The following is a 24,015-nucleotide window of genomic DNA, read 5'->3' as shown; positions in this document are numbered from 1 at the left end:
TGTTCCAAAATACGTAAGAGTTTCTAAACTGGGCATAATAAAAAATTCTTCATCTCTTAATTTTTAGTAAAACTTGAATCAAATAAAACGAGTAAAATACACTATATGATTACTTTAGGCAATCATCGATAGCCTAGCCATTATTAAAAAAATAAAACAGGTTTATAAAATTAGTCCTGAATATTGCTGTCGTAGTTATGCATGTATAGCCTAACCTTTCATATTGTCTCTTAGTGCAGGTGGCTGCGCTGGTATTGTGGGGAACTCCACCCATTCGGTCATATAGGTGCTTCCACAACCGCTTCCGACATATCTGGAATAGACAAATTCTCATGTGAATTAAGGTTATTTGAAGTTATTTATATTTTACAATTTATGAATAATGAGTGTTCCATTTTTTTAAATAAAAATAAAGTCACGTCGATTGTTTTATTAAGTAAACTTATGCAAAAGGCTCAGATAGAAATTACACCACGCAGTCTTTAATACAAACCAAGTATTTTAAAAAATTGCTGTTTTCATTCTTTGAAGAATAAATTTCATAGGAAAATGTTTTTCAGCCTCCAACTCAAATCTTTGCAGTTTTGTATATTTCCTAGCTAAAAAGAATCAATTTCTGAAACATAGAAACACAGTTAATGGTTGTTCAAAAGTTCTGCGTTGTTTATGACGACCGATAGGTAACTAAAGTGTGTTTAAGAACCTGGTTGTGGGTATCTTACACACATTTTTGCAAAGTGTTGCAACACCATACAGCGCCAATAGTGTCTCAATATTTGATCAAATTTTTAATACAGCGATCTTTTAATAGTAATAAAATTTACTCTTCACTCTATATCCTGCAAGGGTGTAGAAATTATGATTCATGATTACTTGAAAAATAACAAAATTTTGTCATTTCTCTGCAACAGCCACATGGCAATGGCTATAAAATAAGTCAAACTTTTGCCTGGATGAACCGTAACTCCATTTTACACTTAGCCAATTCCAAGTTGTCTAATAACTCCTAGCAAACCATGCATCGCCTCAAATACCCAGCTTTCATTATTCCATTAATCATAACGGTTTCCACATCGTAAAATTAATGAGCTAACTATACCTGGGCTAAACATTTTAACATCCACATACGTATACATAAATAGCTCTAGCTCAATATACACCGATACACTGTCAATATAACATATCCTGTAAAAATCATTGTTGTTAGGTAGTGCGTATTATTGTGTATGCTTATTATTAGTGAAGATAAGCTACACAGGATGTAGATGTGGATTTACAAAGTTGAAACTTGTGTCGTTTATGATGGAAGAACCGAGTATTAGAACGGCCATTAATTGACAGCTTAGAAGACGAAGAGCTTATGGTCAGTTGGAGATTATAATAGTGAAAAAGAAACTGTGGTTAATGAAGGCGACACGGATGGATGCTATTCAACCAGTTTTTGTTGGAATCGGCTTACAAATGATGCTTCAAATACTGAATAACTAATGTCTGGCAAACAAAGGACGGAGATTTTAAGCAAAATAAAAGCTTTCTAGAAATAACACATGCGCTGCGTTTCATTAGTCTTACTGAACAAGAATACAGGTAAAGCTACAAATGTATTAAACCGGGGAATAAGTTGACAACAAATCGTAGTTTTTAAAATGTTTTTTACTGAGTAAAATATTCACAAAATATAGTCATAATTTTCAAAGGAATTATGCTTTTATTTGATGCTGTTAAAATTATTGATTTATGAATAGACTTCATTATTTTTATATATTTTATAATTGAAGAAATTTTCAACCCATACATATTGGCTAGACAAAGACAGTAGAGTAACACGCTCACTCCTGATGTTTTTAATAAACTCTGCCTCCTTATAGAACTAATAGCACCAGTTGTCCAACTTTCGTATATTTAAAAGTAAAGTCTTATTGATTTATTAAATGTATTATAATGCGGATACTTTAAAGTTGAGAGAAAATGTTTGTAAATGAGATGGCAGTTCTGCTTCAGAAAGTACGGAAAGCAAGTTGCGTGAGTACAGTCATATTAACTATAGAGTGAGTTCATCATCGGTTAGTTACAAAGACAGGAAATTTAAGTCAGAAGCTTTCTTAAGAGATTTGATGGAAACATTCAGCATGACATTTGATGATGGATGGGTGCACGCATCACTGAGTGAGCAATGAAGCACGTCTAATCTATTTTGCCACAATTATTTCAGATGTTCTTTTTTGCTTACAGCTAGACTGTGATTCTACTGATTTGACAACCGCTATTTTTTAATCTACATTTCATCTCTGAGAATTTAAATTTAAAAAGACTGATGGTTTATAGTTATTGCTATACAACCGATTCAACACTCGTAACCTTGCAGTATCTCTGAAGGGTTGACTTTAACAAATACAAACTATAAACCATTCTGAAAAAGTTAACTTATTATAATATAAAATTGTGATGCGAGCTTTATTTTTTGCAAATATCAGAAAAGATGATGTTTGAAAACTGTCATCAATGAGGCCATTTTTGAAAAGTTATGAGCAGCCTTGAGCCTATAAATTGGTTTACTTTTAATCAAGAAATTTCCGATTTGTTACCGTTTTACTTTTATATGTTAAAAACAAAAATACGTTATTTTATTCCCTCCTAACCTTAGAATCGAAGTTATGACTAGATCTGGCTATAGCACTTATTACTACATCAAACGATGGCGCTTTCATGCTTTCATATGGTAGCTGTCATAAGGGTCCATTGTTCCTGAGTAAACAACTGCAGGGCAGGATTTCATAGTCAAAGCAGGTTTTAGGTAAACAAATTACACGCCGGTTTACAAACTAATAAACAAGCAACATATTTTATACAGCTGTCAGGCTATTTCAGTTTTTGTTATCCGGTCATAATGTAAATGACTTTGTGAGATTATTTATATTTTCAAGTTTAGTAATGTTCAGTTTCTGAAGTTTTCAAATTCCATTACATTTATTTTATTATAACAAACGTATAAATGATTGTTACAAAAACTTGCAATTCACCGCCTTTAATACAAACTGGATATCTCTCATGGGAGTTGGAGTCTTGCTAGATTACAGTTTCTTTACCATAGGATCCTCCAAAGAACAGCCTTTTGAAGGTCATAGGATCTTTCATAGAACAGCCTTTTCAAGGATAAGCAGACAAAGGCCTCCATTGAAGGATCAAATTTTTGTACACGTAGTTTAGCAAATTTTTATGAATTGAAAGTCCCATGAAGGAGCGATATCGAAAGGTCCCATTAAAAAACAATGTCGGAAGGTCTCACAAGAAGCAATATCGAAAGCAAGGAAATACTGTGATTCACTATACTACTATTGTGATAGCATGTCTGCTTTGGTTATACCAGCTGATTCATTTAGAGAAGATTAAAAACAGCGAGCTGATGTAATTTTATAAATAGAAATGGCTTGCTAGGCAAATAGATGATGCTCCAACATACAAACCAGTTTTAAATAGATGATGCTCCAACATACAAACCAGCTTCAATCAGCTCATGCTCACTCACACCTAGTAGGACTGAATTCTAAAGAGATTGATCTAGTTTGCATTTAGTTACTTGTAGCAGTGTTATCATGGACTAAACACGGCATCAAATTACATACCTATTCGTCACCTGCGCACTGTAATTACCTCAAGGCTTGACCTACCCATGCACTGATAATTTAGGACAAAGAAGGAAGTGAAACTTTCGAAATCTGAATTATTTATGAGAAGTGATACCAAAACATTGCAGCATAACATGAACAAAGCCTGAGCTCTGTGGTCCGCTTGGTAACTGCTTCAAAAGCTTAGATTATGTTCTCTATTGAAGGAGCGCTGGCAGAGAAGTGAATCATAGATTGTAGACAGACCAGTGACATGCTATGAATGTAAGGAGCTCAAAATCTGTGACAAATGACGAGTTATCCAAGTAAAATGGCTTGCTTAACCTTCTTCAAATGATTCATTACTAACGATTCGCAAATTCACTTCTTTTACAGAATCAAAAAGTACATTACCGTTATTAATGGTGCAGTATATCGGGAGGGTGACGAACCACCCATCCATAATTTACTCATTGGTCCTATGACTAGCACATACCGCAAATAATATACAGCAAATAGCTTTGTTTTCACACATGTCAACATCTTATGATTACTGGTTTTACAACTTCTTAGTCAGACACCTGCCTGTGAGCTAAAAGTTAGCTAGTAAAACTTCGAAAATTTTACTTGGCTAATGTTCCGCAGCCTTGCAGATTGAGTAAAAGCGTGCCATGCAAAAGATAGTTCTCGCTCTCGATGTAATGAGGTAAAAATATTAGCCACAGGCTTGCTTGACAGTTAGCTTCAACTAAGTTGTTAGTAATTATTAATTAGGAGCATACTAGACAAAATTATTTTCTTTTTGTAAATAATGCGAAGCATATTCTGCTGTGAGTTTAAAAACGAAACATATACAGCAATAAACAGCTTGCAGTTAGTGGCAATGCTATTACATAATAACAGTTAGTGGCAATGCTATTACATAATAACGGAAATGATGAAATACAAAAAGAGATATTGCATTGACCACAAAAATGGAAGCATGCAATATCAGATCAAGTAAGCTGTTAAATACAAGCGAACATGGAGCCACTTTATTTTGAATTAGCTTTGCATTATAATTAAATGAAAGTGTTGTAATGCTTATTTATTGGGGTGCTATTTTGCATTCAATAAAGCACAATTAATATATGAATCAGGATCAAAAAATAATGTTTAATTGCAATATATTAAAATACAGATGATTTTAAATATTTTTAAGCAAAAAGCAGCTATCAATAGAAAGAGCAACTTGCTAACAACTGTCATTTGTTGAGCTTAAAAATCATCCAATTGTGTGGAAGTTTACATATAAAAAACAAATAATTCCAAGAGTCAAACATATACTCAATTGACATACATCATTGATTTATAATAATTACAACGTTGTAATTAAAGATTGTTCATTTTTCAGTACTAAGACAATATTTACTCCACGCTAGACTTGACCAACAAACAATGAGCTGATAGACAGTCAGCTGATAGACAGCTGGGTCAGCGAGGTTTAAGCCCAGAATTAACTCGTAAATCATCATTAAATGCTTTCAAAGTGCTCCAAGTATTTCAATTCCTTTAACTTTAGTAATAGTGCACACATACCTGCCAAGTTTAGGTTGCCAGAATGGAATAACTATGCTATAAGCTGGAAGACTGGGCATATTACACGATGTCAGTGTGAAGTCAGGTACAACAGTGCGTATTCAGCCTAAATATTGCTTCATGAGAGAGTGGTATGCGAAGGCATTTGTTTTTTAGGCAATATTTATGAACCTTGCGATGCATATAAGTCTAATTAATTATTTTCCTGTAATCATTGTCTCACACAGATGGTATTTCTTTTTTGGATCACAATTGCAGCATCTAGCAACAATCAAACAAAGATACAGTGAGTGACAGATGTAGAAGGAAGCTGTATAGAAGAGAGCTACTAGCCCGCTTTACCAGCTGCTGCTTTTATTAATTTCTACTTGTTGTTTCTTTCTCAGGTTTCAAGAGATTTAACGTAATAAAAGATAAGCTCTTAGCATGCCGATATTGATTAGCGTTTTACGTGTAGATATATCGCTAAACAAGGCAGTTTAAAATATGTAATAATACACAGGCTTGTTACATGAATTGCTCTCAATATCTTGCTGCCAGCTGTTTTTAACTATTCAAAGAATATCTTACCAATTGAATGGTGTCTCGCTATAACAGTTACATCGCAAATACTGTCTTAGTAAAAATTGGCTTATTACGCTTGGTGATATTTAAATTTAATATTTATTAATATAATTTTACCGAGATGTAAAATTGAACGTGCAGGAGGACTGAGAAAGAGAACAATATGAGGAAGAGCGGTTAAGAAAAAGCTGAAAAGCCTTAATAGACGCCATATGCATCTCCAGAATTGCCCCCCTACTAGCGTAATAAAATATTAGTAAGGGTATGAGCTAGTGAACTCGAAGGCCTCTTGACTAGCACAATCATGTTAATTGTGGTGAGCGCAGCTATTTATGAACTTCTGACAATAACAGCTCTCCAGTGAACGCCTGAATAACTTTAGCTATGTACTAGTATTGCTCGGTATCAGGAATTATATTGCAATCTAATACATGGTCACGCTTGGTCGAGCATGAATAATAAATGACACAAAGCATTCCTCAGGCTTATTTACTCATAGGAAATGACTATGCTATAACATTGGCAAACACAATCAGCAGGTATAGACTCAATAATGCTTGATTGTAGAAAAGTAGAATTAGGAACTGACCTCTTTGAAACCACCAACACTGTGCGCGTGTTTGAAGAACAGATGCAGGTCAACTACAATGAATAACAAGACTGCTGCATAGCGATTACTTGCCACAAACGCAGCATTTTTTAACACTAATAATAAAAATTACATATAATTTAAAATATTTTAGAAATAATGTAGTTTATATAAAAAATAAAAATGAGTGATATAATGATTGCTAAGATTAATTGCCTTTGCTTTGCAACCTCAAAAGTTACAAATCAGTGTGACAAGAAATGAATGATGAATATTTATGTGGCTTCAGAATTAACTAAAAAAATACAAATGATAGAGACATGCATACCTTGAAAATAAAAAACGATTATGCATGAAAAAATGTGAAACTATCCTTCAAAAAATAAAATGTACGATTCGGAAAATTCTAATTTGCTCACCTTGCTTGAATCCGAGAGAGGGAACTTTGGTTATGGGCGTTCCCAGGTCTCTCATATGTTTATACAAAGCCTTTGTAAAATACTCTTTGTTGGTCAATGCATGCTTTAACATTTTATCATATTTATCTTTATCCTAAAAAACAAAGTAACTAAAATGTAATCATATACTAACCTGTTCAAATATGCACAACCAAACGGCTGTCGTAAAATCGATTTTGTACTAATCTCCAAATAAATTATGGAATGTCACATTAACACACGCACCGCACCGATGAGCCTATGAAAAACATAGGCTATAGTTGAACGGAAAACTTAGCACTCGGTACCTTATCAAGCCTTATCAGCTCTGAGAGATTATTAGCTGGTGTATTCATCTAGAGTACATTAAAAGCATTGCCACGCAGCTGCCCAACTAGCAATAGGAAGGATGCTAAGCCTGACCACCTCATGATTAGTCACCTACATAACTACCACAATATTTCAATCTATTGATGATACCAATGAAGGGGCATAGAATAATATGTAAAAATAAGCAGAGATAAATTTGTTGAACTCCTGCAATGTTTGATGGTATGAACAAACCACAAAATATCTTATCACTCTAAAAGCTTTGTGACATAGTTGAACTCAACACATAAATTAATGATAGGAGCTAAAAATATTTATTAACAAAACAGAACTCGGAGAGAAATAACTAACTTAGGAAAAAGCATCAAACCTAAAGAATGTTAATGCTCAGGCCAGATGAGGCTTTCACAAAAAGACATTAACTAAAATAATGCATGAGTGTAATTAGCGAGAATAATAGGCAGAGAATGTAGGTTGATAGCGATAAAGATTCATAGGGCTGAATATCACAGTAGCACAATTTCCTCGCAAGCTAGCGGACATCTTTTAACCAAGCACTTTCTAACTTCAAAGAATTGAAGAAAATTTGTAGAAGCTTTCAAGGAGTGCACTGCAAAATGGAGGTTAACCGTCAAATCGCGATGCTTGAAGGCTGTAAGTATCCAGCCATAAATTATTACCATATATCCATGGCAACAAAAACCACAGCTCAAATAATTTCCATTAAAACCCTGCATTGTAACGCATACAGTTTCAATGGGATGAAAAACATTTTGTAGTCCTTACCAACTACCAGAGATAAATAGAAAACATGAAACCATCGCTAAAACAATACTTGACAGCTATACCAGCCCTACCATCAGCTTCTCTGAACTGGTCATGTCATATGCCAAAAAATGTCTCTGAGCCATACATCTGGCCATAAAAACCAATCTGGCAAGGAGATGCCTCAAACTAGTTGTATTAAAATATGATACAGAATTCGCATGGTTGGCGCAACAAAGACAAGCTCGTTAACTAAAGACTTGGATGAATAATTTTCTCAATAATGTATTTAAAGTTATATCTAGACTCTGACAGCACCTTATCAAGATCTACTACTGGTTTGACATCTTCAGCCTCCTCGTCTGCTTCAGCAACGGCGGTGGAGGTTGAGGAAGCACTGCTTGCATTGCTACTGACATTAGCATTTGAGTTAGTGTTTGAGAGGACGCTCACAGTTCCCTTTCCCTTCTTCCCTTTCCCTTTCTTTCTAGGTCTCCCCTTCAAGTTTGGTGCTAACAGCAAAACAGACTGTACTATGACAAGTGCACAAGTGTAAAAAAATCAGTTTATTCATTAAAAGTAAAATGTAGTTTACGAAGTTGTGAAACATTAAAAAAGATGAATTTTCGATAAGGTACTACAAAGATTTTCCTGTGCATGATGGATGCTAGTGTTGATATCTGCCAAGTGTTAGAGAAACCATAAATTAAGTGTTACTAAATTTTTTGCAAAAATTTATGAAATATAATGCTAATGTAGATACTATATCAGGGCAAAATTAAAAATTCAATCGTGACTAAATAGGAACGCACAAAACATTGTGGTTAAATATTTATCTTCGCAATACTAGATGCTGACAAAAAACAGCATTGACTTTAACCTCAAGACAATAATTTTCAAACCCTTTAGCCACAAAGCTGTTTATAAATATCACACTGTGTTCAAGCAATGCAACTCTATGCAGCCTTTGTTGCGACATGAAAATGACTGTACGCTTCATTAAACCTCCTAAAAGAAGCCTACTATTGACAGGAGAGTCTTGCAACCAGTCAACCGAATCAGCCTTTACATTCACTTACAGTCTTACAGAATGCTGATTTTAAACATTTGGGACTAGATAGCGGAATAAAGAAGGGGAACAAAATACTTGCGAGTGCTATTCTGGGCTAGTGAGTGAAATCTTATACTCGAATTTACTCTGGCTTACATATGGTGACCCCTTTCAAGGCAGTCATACATTAGCCCGAGTTTAACCTGCTCAGTCGAGCTAATCAATTCCATGAGCAATACCGGGAATTCCAAAGAGCTACATATAGTCAGCATCTGCATATACATGTAGCTGTTTACTCACCCAAATGATCGCACCGATAGTCATGGTTCTCTAGTTCCGCGCATTCAAACGTTTCCTTACAGAACATGATGTAATGGCTAGCGTTTATAGCCTTTAGTCCATAGAGTGCAGCAAATGAGTCACTACTCAGAATATCTTCAAAACATTTGCCTTCAGCTCGCTTTAGTGCCGTCCTAAGTCGGCAGTATGACGTGAAGTCTATGATCTGTACATTGCAGTTCAAACCGTCTAAAATCAATTGTTGATTTTCACAATAATTTTCAAAAAATTTTTTTTAATTTTAGTGTATTTCCTTTAAGTCAGTTATTAAGAATAGAATGATAATGATTAAGAAAATCTGATAATATACTAATCAGTAATGTAGTGAAAGTTGCGTAGGCAAGATCCTGAGATGGAAAAGGTTTGTTAGCGGAGTTCAACATTTAAACTACTGACTTAGAAGCTGTGATTAGAAAAAATATTATAATATTGTTGTGAGACAATATTATAATCTTGTTGTGAGACAATATTATAATCTTGTTGTGAGACAATATTATAATATTGTTGTGAGACAATATTATAATATTGTTGTGAAACAATATTATAATCTTGTTGTGAGACAATATTATAATCTTGTTGTGAGACAATATTATAATATTGTTGTGAAACAATATTATAATATTGTTGTGAAACAATATTATAATATTGTTGTGAGACAATATTATAATCTTGTTGTGAGACAATATTATATTATTGTTGTGAGACAATATTATAATCTTGTTGTGAGACAATATTATATTATTGTTGTGAGACAATATTATAATCTTGTTGTGAGACAATATTATAATATTGTTGTGAGACAATATTATAATCTTGTTGTGAGACAATATTATAATCTTGTTGTGAGACAATATTATAATATTGTTGTGAAACAATATTATAATATTGTTGTGAAACAATATTATAATATTGTTGTGAGACAATATTATAATCTTGTTGTGAGACAATATTATATTATTGTTGTGAGACAATATTATAATCTTGTTGTGAGACAATATTATATTATTGTTGTGAGACAATATTATAATCTTGTTGTGAGACAATATTATATTATTGTTGTGAGACAATATTATAATCTTGTTGTGAGACAATATTATATTATTGTTGTGAGACAATATTATAATCTTGTTGTGAGACAATATTATATTATTGTTGTGAGACAATGAATACACTAATACTGCGCAAAAAATAAGCAAACAAAATAAGGCGTGACTCAATAACCAAAATCCAACTGATGATAAAGATTTTTATAATTGCTGCAATGCTATGGTTACTGTAACCGGCGAAGGGCAATTGCCATGAAGACCTGTTTGACATATGTCACCGTGTTGAGGACTTCTATATCTACAGCATCGCGTTCGTTAAGAATTCTAGCAAAAAGAAATTATGAAAGGTATTTTTCTCCACAATACATATAATATAATATAATGAGAATTGAGTAATTGAGAATAGAAGAGTAATTGAGAATCTAGAAGCATTATAAAGCGGTGTTGCAAGTTGCTGCCGGTAAATACACACACCTGTAATAGATTCAGTGCTATAACAAAGGTATAACCGAGCACAGTCAAGTAGAGCTTTAGTGGCAGCTGACTTCTAGAGATCAGGCATTTTATTTGTTTATACATACCAGATGCCTTTCCGCAAGTACAACTGCTGGCCTTGCTGCCTCTCGGCAAAGACAAGCCTCGGCTCCAATCAACTCCATCGTATATCAGCCATTTAATCAGGTCTTTCACATGTAAAACCATCTTTTCTGTTGATACCAACTCATCCTACGACACAAAAAAGTTGGATCAATTTATAATCCTCCGGCCATGACATTACTTGAGTAGAACACTGCTAGTGTATGTGCAAATTTGTATCATACGCCCTATACCATTCACTGCAGTTCACACATCTACGCACAGGAAGGCAGCTAAAAACCACTTTAAATTCAAAGCGGATAAATCGAGCTATATAACGAATAAAAGCCTAAGGCCCGGTATTATCATTGAAACAAGGGTTAACGAAACAGGTTCACAATAATTTCATTAAGGGCACCACTGTTGTTAGATTCAGAAATTTATTTTGCTATACACGTAGTAATGTGTACATCTTTACTCACTGTCCAAGTCTATCAGCTGTCCTCAAGAGACAGCAAACAAGTCAATTTTAACCACAGGGTTGTGATTTCACCAAGCCTTGTCCTCATTTTATGTGTTTTTCAATACTATTTCAACATTTGTGTATTTGGTTTATAATCGGAAGTATGATTCATTAGCAATTGGCAGCAACACTTTTCTATTTTTTGGACCACCTGAGGCATTTATCTTGTGCACCTCAAGCTGGTAACTTGTGTTTTACACTTATCATATTCGTCAATATTCCTAAAGTAAACTAAGTCATCAGAAAGCACGATCAAGAATATTTATCACGTTATACGACAACCAGGACAATTCTTATTGCATTTCCTGAGAGGATGTAACAAGGTAATACTTTTTACTTTAATATCATTATTATACAGAGTGCCTTTTTTATTTGTTATTATTCATATAGTTAATGCTTTGTTTTCAGCTGCCTTTTTCAAGTATATGCGCATTTCTGCTTTATATCTGTTATATACTCATTCATATCAAATCATAATTTGTTAGCAATGTTTTATCTGCTACATATTATTGCGAGTTTTTTATACATCTTTTATGCTACTTTCACTTGCTATCAAACTTGCTATCGCCTCTTTTATTATTATTTACTCTTCATTTAATTTCATTTTAGATTCACGATATATCGGTGTATGCATATATATCAAATAAACATACTATTCACATACAACTAACAACCGATAATCCGTTGGATCTCAGATCTATTGGGAAGTGCAATACAGTGAATCTTGTCACCTAAGAATACAAGAATAGAATGGAGTGGATATTACGCCTGAACTACTACTGATACACAGATGAGCCACAACCACTAAATCAACAGCAAGAAAGAAATAACAGCTGTGTAATATCTCCACCAGGCAAGTCAACCTGCTGAAGAGAAGTAAGTCTACAAGAAGTCGGTGTATAATGCCTGCAATTAATTTTACATAACCATGAGCATAGCCTTCATCATTGTATTATTTAGTTACACAGCTGGTATTTTTTTGTTTCTTTTTTTTGTTATTTGTCAGCGGTATATTGTTAGTCTCGGCACGGGTGAAATCACAACCATAGGTTTTATGTTTGCCAAATATTGACCGTCATATATAAATGTAGAGTAGCTAACTACACTATTTTGGGTATAACAATTAGCTGCTGGTCTATTGGAGCTGCGATAATTGCTCTTTGGATAAATAAGCCAAACTATTAAAATGAATATGGCTACTAGCTCTGCCTCGCCGCATGAAGGGCTGCTTGCTCGTGCAGCCGTCGCAGTTGCTGGTGCCGATGAGATCATACCTGACGTAACGCCGCTCGACTCCAATCTCGTGCCTGAGTCAATCGATCCACACCTTGCAAATTCAGAGCGTATCGATCTAATTTCCATTCATAAAACTCCTTCACTTCACAACCAGCCCACCCGTAAAATTAGTACCCAATATGACACCTTGTCACTTTCAAACCAACCTAGAAGATCAGCTAGGGTGAAAGGTGAAACAATAAAGCGACAACTGCTAAGTGATATAAAAGTGCAAGCTCAGATAAATGCCACACTTCACAATGAAATAAACCAAGAAGACACCTCCTTTGCTAGGTATGAGGCTATAAAAAAGGATCTTGAGGCCAGTAAGAGACATGTGCATAAGCTCTATAACGAATTTAGAGTTTTGAATGGCGAGCCATGCAAAGCTGTCACACAACAGGTTGACAAGCTAACACATGATAATGACGAGTTGTGTAATCAAATAAGCCAGGTAGTAAGCAGCAAAGTAGTTAGGCCAAAAACCTCAAGAGCATTATCACACAAATCAAGGAATTCAGCGATTGGCTCACAGTATTCATGCAGCACTTCTTGTTCAACAACTTCATCAATATTAAGACAAAAACAAGCTGAAGCAAATGCAAGACTAGTCGAATTAGAAATGCAGCTACATGCTAACAGCAAAACACAAGCAATTCAAGAACAGCTGACAAAATTAGAAAATGCCAAAAAGGCAATTGAAATCGAGAGTCAAATTGAGGCTGAAAAACGAAAAGCTGTCATATACAGTCAAGCATTAGCTGAGGAAGAATGCAAAGGATCTGGTCTCATGCTAACTGGTAATGGCCACCAAGTACTCGATGCACCACCAAATACCTTGAACCTTGCGTCTCCCTTTGCACCCAGCAAGCCACCTGCAACTACAAAGCCGTGCAAAGAGAAAGCAACAAATCATGTTGCCAATCAGGTCCCACATACATTAGACTCTGAATCTGAGGATGATGATCTTGAACCTGAGACAATTATGCCCAGCGCACACACCTTCAATCAAAAACGGACGACTAGGCCTCCTACAACTTCGCATTGCAAGGTGAACACAACTCCGGTAGCTACTGCCTTACAGCAAAATACAAGCTCAGAGCAACATATCTCAGCAGAACCTGTTAAGACTGTAGTTATGACATATCAACTACCACTATCAGAGCCAAAGGTGTTTGATGGAAATCCAGTAGATTATCCTCGTTGGGCGCTCAGCTTTGATAACCTGATAGGTAAAAAACCACTTTCCGACTCCGAAAAGTTAGATTACATGAGTAAATATCTTGGAGGAAAAGCTTTAGAAGCTGTAAACGGGTACTTTCTCCTACAAGGGGAGACTGCCTATGTTGAAGCCAGAGCAGTCTTAGACGCCAGATTTGGTGACCCATTTACAATTGCTCAAGGTTTTAGAAGCAAACTTGAACAGTGGTCTGCCATCAAACCTAGAGACCATGATGGACTGCAGAAGTTCATAGACTTCCTCCTGTTGTGCAAGACTGCAAAAGTCTGTATAGACAAGCTTTCATTTCTTGACAACTATGAGGTTCATAAACAAATCTTGGCTAAGCTGCCTGAATTCATAACTCGGCAATGGGTGCGAAAGGCTACTAAATATCAAAAGAAATACAACCAAAGCCCAAGTTTTGAAGCACTGTGCAAGTTTTTGAGTACAGAACTTGAGATGTCATGTAATCCTATGTACGCCGACATATACGCAGGCAAGGCCTACACAAACGATACTAACAAGCAAAGCAGAAACCTGAAGAAAACATATGCCACCCAGCATAATGGACCAACACAAGATATCAAAGGCGAAATCAGTACTAAGGAGTGCGTCTATTGCAACATGAAAAACCACTCCACCACAGAGTGTGGGAAATTTGGTCGACTCTCCTTTAACGAACAACAAACCTTCATGAGGGACAAACAGCTATGTTTCTCTTGCTTGACTGATGCCCACAGCTACAGGCAGTGTAAAGTACCAGCTATATGTAAAGTATGTCAAGGTAAACACCCAACAGCCTTACACAATATGCGAACTTCATCCGTCAAACAACAGGTAAAATCTGGTTTTGGCAATAGCTCGAATCTGGAGCAATCTAAGCCTATAACCAACAGCTCCTTGCAGCCAAAAGCTGCAGAACCTTTAAAAACAAAAGAAAATTCTCAATGACTAGAAAAATCATGTTTGAATACATGTTTAAACATGGAATTGAACTCACTTTCGTGGATACTACCTGTTTGGGTCTCAAGTAAAAAAAACCCTCTAAAGGAAGCCTTAGTATATGCTCTTGTTGACTCAATGTCCGACACAACTTATATCACTGTAGATACGATACACAAGATACAACCAGACTATACCCACACAGAAATAGATATTACAACAATGACATCTGACAAAAAGAAAGTCCATACTCATCTAGTGTATGGTTTGACAGTCAGAGCCTACAATCACAAAGTTTGCTATGAATTACCCCCTAGCTATTCACATCACAAAATACCTATTGACAGACGACAAATACCTACAAAAACTGTACTGAGCCGTTGGCCACATCTCATACAAGTAGCTAATGAATTACCTAACAATCACAAAGATGTACCTGTCGGCTTACTCATAGGCAACAATTTTACCAAAGCCTTCAAACCTCAGCAAGTTATCGACACTGATCATGATGATGAACCATTTGCCATCAAAACTGCCATAGGCTGGAATGTTATGGGTGACAGCGCTCCACATACCACACTAGCAACAATTGTTGACCAACCAGCCAAACATGAATTTGTGACATTTCAGTGCACAACCAAATCAAACAAAGAACTGCACAAACTTATAAATATATTCAACCAAGAATTTCATGGTGCACATGAAGACACACCAAGCCTCTCTGTAGATGATAAACAATTTCTTCACATACTAAAAACACAAACCACTCTAAAAAAGGGCAGGGTAACCATGCCCTTGCCATTCAAATCGAAACCATATGCACTAAATACAAAATCAGCTGCCATACATAGGTTTAGGCTGCTAGAAAAGAAATTCCAGAAAGACTCGCATTATAAGGAACAGTACCATGAGTTTATGAGAGATATAATAAACAAGGGAGAAGCTATTCCTGCAACTGAAGAAACTACTGACCACTCATGGTACATTCCACACTTTGGGGTGTACCACCCTAGAAAACCGGATCGAATTAGAATAGTTTTTGACTGTGCTGCCAAGGTGGGAGGAGTGAGCCTGAATGACTTTCTTCTTCAAGGGCCAGAACATATGAACGATCTACAAGGAATCCTGCTAAGGTTTAGACTGAGACCAATAGCAATCATGGGAGACATCGAGAGGATGTTTCACCAGTTCAAAGTATCGGAAAATCACCAAGATTATTTACGATTCATTTGGTACAACGCAGAAGGTCAGCTTCAGTCATACAAAATGACGGTACATTTATTTGGAGCCAGGTCCTCTCCTGCATGTGCCACTTATGGGCTACGATTTTTGGCTGACAATTTCAGAGACGCAATTCCCCACAACACACAATCGCACCACTTTATACACCATAACTTTTATGTTGATGATGGCCTTGCCAGTGTCAGAAGCGAATCTGAGGCCGTAAACCTGATCAAAGAATCTCAGGCTCTGTGTCAGACAGGGAAACTGAGGTTACACAAGATAGCTTCAAACAGTAGAGCCGTACTAGCTGCCATTCCAAAAAGTGAGTGCACTAGCACATTAGCCAGTCTGGAGCTTACCTCGGAACCTCTTCCACAAGAAAGGTCTCTTGGTGTACTGTGGGATACTAACCAAGATATATTCACTTTCAAGCATGAACCACCCTCAAAACCCAACACCCGAAGAGGAGTTTTGTCCTCAGTCGCATCCGTCTTTGACCCTTTAGGTCTGATATCCCCCTTCACACTCAAAGGGAGAATTATTCTGCAGGAAACCTGCAAGCAGAACTATGATTGGGATACCCCTTTAGAATCATCCCTGCTAAATTGCTGGGCCAAATGGAAGTCAGACCTCTCCAATGTACACAATGTTCAAGTACCTCGATGTGTGTCACCCAGAGCTTTCAATCAAATTGAAAGTGCTCAATTACATACGTTTACCGACGCTAGTACTACCGGTTATGGTCACTGTACATATTTGCGATTAGTTAATACAAACCGCAAGGTTCATGTAGCCCTACTAGCCAGCAAGGCTAAGGTAGCCCCCATCAAGCAAATCACAATACCAAGACTCGAACTGCAAGCAGCTTGTAGTGCTGTACAAGCGGTAAACAAGTACGTCAAGGAGCTAGAGCTCCCAAACATCACAACTTATTTTTATTCTGATTCCACAGTAGTACTAGGATACATCTGCAATACAAAGGAGCGGTTTCAAACATTTGTTGCCAACAGAGTCGAAACGATACGCACACTTTCTAAACCAAAAAATTGGGCATATGTGCCAACTAACCAGAATCCAGCTGATATGGCATCACGTGGTGCCAGCATCATTGATCTCACACACTCACAATGGTTTTCAGGTCCAAAGTTTTTGGTTTAGAAAGTGGTTGGTGACGTGGTTCACGTACTCAAAGATGAGGGACTCCGAGGTGACTGGTCACTCGCGCGGGTCGTAGATATAGAACGATCTCATGATGGTGAGGCAAGAGCTGTAAAACTATTGATTGGGTCGAAAAGCTATCCTAATAATAAACCACAGCATCTGGTAAGACCAGTTAGCAAAATTGTTGTATTAGTCAAAGCTACCAATAAAATTTCATCCTAAAATTTTAGGTGGGAGTGTTAGATTCAGAAATTTATTTTGCTATACACGTAGTAATGTGTACATCTTTACTCACTGTCCAAGTCTATCAGCTGTCCTCAAGAGACAGCAAACAAGTCAATTTTAACCACAGGGTTGTGATTTCACCAAGCCTTGTCCTCATTTTATGTGTTTTTCAATACTATTTCAACATTTGTGTATTTGGTTTATAATCGGAAGTATGATTCATTAGCAATTGGCAGCAACACTTTTCTATTTTTTGGACCACCTGAGGCATTTATCTTGTGCACCTCAAGCTGGTAACTTGTGTTTTACACTTATCATATTCGTCAATATTCCTAAAGTAAACTAAGTCATCAGAAAGCACGATCAAGAATATTTATCACGTTATACGACAACCAGGACAATTCTTATTGCATTTCCTGAGAGGATGTAACAAGGTAATACTTTTTACTTTAATATCATTATTATACAGAGTGCCTTTTTTATTTGTTATTATTCATATAGTTAATGCTTTGTTTTCAGCTGCCTTTTTCAAGTATATGCGCATTTCTGCTTTATATCTGTTATATACTCATTCATATCAAATCATAATTTGTTAGCAATGTTTTATCTGCTACATATTATTGCGAGTTTTTTATACATCTTTTATGCTACTTTCACTTGCTATCAAACTTGCTATCGCCTCTTTTATTATTATTTACTCTTCATTTAATTTCATTTTAGATTCACGATATATCGGTGTATGCATATATATCAAATAAACATACTATTCACATACAACTAACAACCGATAATCCGTTGGATCTCAGATCTATTGGGAAGTGCAATACAACTGTATTAGAATTTGATAATGATACATTCTAACCTCTACATAGGAAGATAAACCATTCTGGAATTTGCTTTGTATGTTGAAAGCCTGAAATCGCAAATGTTCTAATACAATCCATTCTGAGACAATACTGAGCCCAAAAACCAATAACAAATACTTCAATTAATCATATATTAGTCTTGAAACGAATTTGATGCTTGAAGGCTGTTTAAAGATAAGATGTGATTAAAGCAAGGAAAGACTTACGGTATGTTAAAGTTTTAATATAAATAAACTATGCAAAAAATTATATTAAAAACTGAAGTTATAAGTAAAAACTAAATTAACAAAGTAATAATCTGTAAAAAAATGTTTTTATTGTAACTTTACGTTAGAGATAGGTGAATCGAAGATTAGACTTGACGATGCATAGGTTCCGTGGTAGAGTGAGTACTTGATGTACTTAATTTATATATTTTATATTATTTTTACATTATATTTTAAATTTCTACCGGTTCTTTTTACTTCTAATTAAAAACTGCAACGCTTAATTCGAAAGATTTTGAGTGTCATGTGTTGGAAATTATTTTGCGGGTTGAGACAAACATTTGCGAAAAGTTTAAGTTTGATGACTAAAAATTAATAGCTAGAGATAATAATAAATAAATGTTTGGCTGTAAAATCAAGGAATTTAGAAAGCAAGGAATCTAAAGGAACACATTCAATCACATAACAAAGCTGCACTTTTCTGTCTAATTTGTACAAAAACTGATAAAATTTAACTTTACATATTCTAAGCACCTCCACATTTAAAAAAATTGTAATTAGGCCTATTTATGATCTATTACAAATTAATAGAAAATAAGTATCCATAGAATTAATTATATTTTAGTATGCTAGACAAATATTCCGTCAAGTTTAATGATAATGAAAACTGAGATATTGAAAAAGTTTTGATAGCAAATTATTTCTCTTTCTTTGCGAACAAAAATAAGTTTACATTAATATTTGCTAATCGAATTTTAAAAGGGCGTCATAATAAATACTCAACTTTGTTTAAAAAAATAACACAATATTTTTAAAGTTCCAATATAACAATATGTCTGAAAGATTTTGTCACAAGTTCAAGAGAGCATCATTTTTAATTATATCAACTGCCTCTTGCTTAGTAATGGCAATAAATATTGCTGTTTCCGAATGGCAGACGTCAAATTTACTATCAGCTAATGATTATTAAATTACTTAATTTTGTAGATGAAAAGATCAAAATTGCGAATTGAAATTTGGGCTACGAAGGTAATCAATGTATAAGCTAAAAGCAGAACAAAATGTTTTTTCGGTGGAAAGTAAGGGCAAAACAAAATTTCAAACTAACAAGAGAGGGATATTTTGTGTCAACAAAAAAAGACTGTAATTACTTTTTAAAATATTTTATCTATTGCAAATTATTAATTTCATAAAATTTACACCTTTTAAATGCAGCTATGCAATTAGTTTTCAATCACCACATATCTGCATTCACGCAGAGCGTGGCCAATGACTGCTGCAACAGTAGCTACAATACTGGCAGTGATACAAAGCGAACGGCTCTAGTGCGAATCCTACCGCTAGCTATTTCTTTACTAAAGGTCATTTGTCTTGCGCAGTCACGCATTCTCCATGTTATTGAATTAATTACTGGTCATAAATAATGCCTATATCGAGCGGTTATCTTTGACCAATCACGATGAAAAAAATGTATTTAACAGCCAATGAAATATTAGCCTTCTGTTGTTAGGCATATTCCACGTATGCTTGTAATAGTGTCAGAAGGGTAGTTGTGAGTGTAACATCATCCAAGCGTGACAATAAATTGCACAGGGAAGCGAACTGCTTATATAACTTACTAGCTAAGCATTCTGCATTTTGTGAAATACAGAAAAAGACCACCAACGCTTTGACCGACTATAATCAGATAGTGCTTTACAACGTCTAGTTAAAATTAACCCGCTGCAGCACATGATCGACTGGAAAATATAAATAGGGTTTAATAAATCTTTGTTTATCAAAAAATTTTCAAAAAATTCTGAAAATAAAAAATTAATGTTTAAAAAATATAGTTGAAATTTTACGATTATTGTATATTTACAAGATTTCTAGATACACTCATGAATAATGTATTATTTTATTAAGATGACAGACATGCCATTGAAGATTGGCAAAAAGATGCACCAGAATGTTATGTTTAATATAGTGAATGGTGGAGGCATGAAAGCCTTACTAAGATAAGCACGAGGTTATAAATAAAAGTACTTGTATCTGAAACGACTTGTCAAAAGTAAAGCTTTTGATTGGATTGAACTAAAGGAATAATTCCATTCCAAGAAGCACCTCAGGATGAGTTGAAACAGCCGAAAAAATAGAAAATTTTCAAAACACAGCTCAATAAAATGTCTCAAATGACATGCTAGAAGCTGGTAGAAAAATGCCATATAGACTCAACTTATCCTCCAAGAGAGCAAAGGTCACTGACAGAGATAAGCAAGGAGAAACAAGCATGATTATAGCATGATGTAATCAAAACAGCGACTGCACTGACTTGAATCATTTCAACAGGAAACTGATGTCTACAAGTTAGCTGAAGGACGTCATTCGCTTAGCATGAGACCTGTGAGCAAATTTAACGAAAATATACTGAAATAAATTTTTAACAAAATTTAAACAAAAATTTATGTCATGTAAGTAAATAATTCCAAGACAAAGCGTTTTCAGTAACAAGAGAAGCAAATAAACATAGCGTTAAATGTTCGACAGCATTAGCCTCAGTACACATGCGCTCTATTTACAAGCGCAAAGGATGGAAGTTGGGCAGCCCGCAGGCATCCATCAGCCTTATTACTATGCATCTCTTGAAAATATATCTGTCAGCATGACAGCTAGGATGAAAGTTACATGCCATACCCTACTTATCTATTTACAGGGGAGGCTAGAGTGCAACCGCGCAATGTCACAGAGGGAATCAATGTCCCTGATGGTACTGATAAAAGGCCAAAGGTCAAACTATTTTATCTACATTGTATTGTTATTGGCTTGGTTAAGCGTATATAGCCAGTCATTAGAGCCTTTATTGTATGAGCGGGACTCCTCCCAACAGCTTCCATCGCTCAGCTGAGTGCCTGGAACTAAATCTAATTGCTTGTGTATAGAAAGGCATGAATCACTGGACAAGTATAATGTAATTTTCATGCACACCGATCCTGACCTCAGCGATATATAAATTGCTCTACCCCTGACTAGCTGCTCCGCTGCTGCTTTCTACAGAGACGTTATTTTCATTTAATTTATCATCATGACAGAAGAATGATTAAATTTCATCACATTTTTCAATACTCTACGAGATCCTACTGCGTCTTATTGGCTGAGAGAACATTACGATGAAATACTTACGAAATACATTCAGCGCACATTTATTTTTGCACAATTTATAATTAACCAGGCAATTAGAGAGTAAAATTGAAAAAAACAATGTGTATGACCAGCTAAAATAGTACCAATTCACAAAAAAAGGCTACAGATAGAAGTTTGCTGTATATTGCTCTCAAATCTTAATTAGTAATTATAAGCTTGATACAGTTTTGTTTCCATTAAATAGAGGCGTTGATGCAGCGCTGCTTAACATACTGCCATACGTAACGTAACACATATCCCTATTCGATCACCCCTTACCTTAGCAGAGGTATTCGATAGCATTAAGCATTTTGGCTTGTCAATGTACTAATGTATGGAGCGTAAATTATGGCTCATAATTCTAATACTACTGCGCTTGACATTTATTTCACTGCATGAAATAATTTCATCAGCGGGTGTCAGGGGTAATTAATATCCAAATTTTGTTAATTAAAATGTAGTATTGGGAAAGACATGGAATGCTGCCAACACCGAGTTGCTGTAGTCGCTTGCCGTGAAGTGCTCAACGCTATTTTATATAAGCCTCCGTTCTCAGTTCTTTTATTATTAGCTAGCCTTTACAATTCTATAATGTATGCCATTATGTTTGCATTGAAAGGCTCTAACAAAAGCCTTTTCAAACAAGCCAAAGATAATAATCTTTACTGTGTACTGGGTCAATAAAATAATAGAAGTAATGCGAACTTGTTAGATGTTATCCGTTTCTCAAAGACGAAATATATTTTACTAATTGTTACCGAGCTTCCAAATTTATATTGTAGCAGATTGCTGGCCTCGCTACTATTCTTATACACATACAGAATCTTGTTCAAAGATTGATGACAGCCAATTCATAACACAATGTGGTTTGTCAAATCATTTTTAGACATCAATCAATCAATCAGTTTTTGTTGACTTGTTGCTTGACTCTCCTTTCCTACAATGCATTTGCATCCTGCTAGTAGAATCCAAGCTTTCTACTACTAGTAGTTATATTTTATACAAACAAGCAGCTGCGCTATGGTACCAGCATTCGACTGATATCTACCAGGCCTTATCTATTATTACAATTCCATCATGCATTTTATGGCAACTGCAACTATTGGAAAGTATTTATAAAATTTGTGAGGCACTCGCATTACCTGTCCATGATGAGACTGACGACCTTCAGGTAACTGCTCAGGTAGATAAAAAAGCCTTATTGAAGCGAGTGGATGGCTGCTGTATCGGCCAGTCCAGACGAGCTGGAGTTCACCAATACATATTGGACTCGCTTTATTCATTCGCACGAAGAAGAATTTTCCCAAACGAACATTTCGCCATTTACCACGGCCCATATATGAGAACGAGCGATAGAAAGCATATGAGCCATGTTCTCCCGCCTGTTTACCAAGCTAAAATGTAAATTATATATTGTGTCAACTGTGCCAGATAATAACTATGGGTACAGCACTTAACATCAGCACTAACTTAAAATAGAATTATTTTTTTGATCTAAACTAGGAAATAAGCATTATTAGTTTTCAAATTTATGTTTATTAGACACTTCAAGTAAGAATATCTTAGTTACAGCCATCAATTAGTGTACATACATTGCCTAATTCTAAAATGCATATATATAGTAGTAGTTGTATACTCAAAAACAGTTCAATAGGTTCAGATTGGGAAAACAAATTTACACAATATTCTTCAATACTGAGAGAACAAAAACTGAATGTATGAGTAGAAAGATATAGCAATCCATTGACAATAATGAGTGTGGCAGAATTATATATTGATTTCATGTTCAAATACACATTACAGCAACATGCCTAGAGGTAGATGGTGTGAAAGTTATTTAATTAACTGCCTTCAGACTACTACTACATATAAACTAACAGAGAACATCAACTGACCTACCACGCAGACAATATCTTGATGATGTATTGCTATAAAGATTTTCAATGTTGATTTTATAAGAATTCAGTTTAGGGGCATTTTTAAGCAAATTAAATTTTAATTGGAAAATTTAGAGCAGTCTACAAGACTGAATTTTAGGCAGAACAGGTTAGATGCAGTCTTCTGAATAGCGCGACAGCAAACGCGCTTCTTACGCAAAGCTAGACCTCATCCTATGCGCTACTAGTAGTATTAGGACAATGACTTAGTAATACCAGCGATCTTGGCTCATGTTGTACAATATCTAAAACGAATTATATTTTCACGAAACTTACGAAAACGATAGAAAAAGTTATAATGAACTATATTTGACTTACTTTAATTGTGGGAGGAGGCATATCTCAAATATATCTTCAAAGAAAATCTGTTGGTTACAAAGAGTTCAACCGCGATG

General features: G+C 35.3%; 1 protein-coding gene across 1 annotated transcript in view; it reads right to left on the bottom strand.

Annotated features, from left to right (window-relative positions):
- LOC137402212 (mucin-5AC-like) overlaps positions 1-24,010 on the bottom strand; it is a 29,317-nt gene extending 5,307 nt beyond the window's left edge. The window contains exons 1-8 of the mRNA XM_068088714.1: positions 23,939-24,010; positions 22,826-23,077; positions 10,886-11,030; positions 9,220-9,447; positions 8,187-8,380; positions 6,756-6,888; positions 6,337-6,389; positions 216-313 (exon numbers count right to left, since the gene is read on the bottom strand). Of these exons, the coding sequence (XP_067944815.1) occupies positions 216-313; positions 6,337-6,389; positions 6,756-6,888; positions 8,187-8,380; positions 9,220-9,447; positions 10,886-11,030; positions 22,826-23,077; positions 23,939-23,959 (1,124 nt within the window). The 5' untranslated portion in view covers positions 23,960-24,010. The remainder of the gene's footprint in view (positions 1-215; positions 314-6,336; positions 6,390-6,755; positions 6,889-8,186; positions 8,381-9,219; positions 9,448-10,885; positions 11,031-22,825; positions 23,078-23,938) is intronic.
- Between the last annotated feature and the right edge of the window lie 5 nt (positions 24,011-24,015).

This window comes from Watersipora subatra, chromosome 1 (genome assembly GCF_963576615.1).
Source record: "Watersipora subatra chromosome 1, tzWatSuba1.1, whole genome shotgun sequence".
Lineage (NCBI taxonomy): Eukaryota > Metazoa > Bryozoa > Gymnolaemata > Cheilostomatida > Watersiporidae > Watersipora > Watersipora subatra.
Note: the sequence above shows the minus strand (reverse complement) of the source record. Positions and strands in the feature narration are given on the sequence as shown.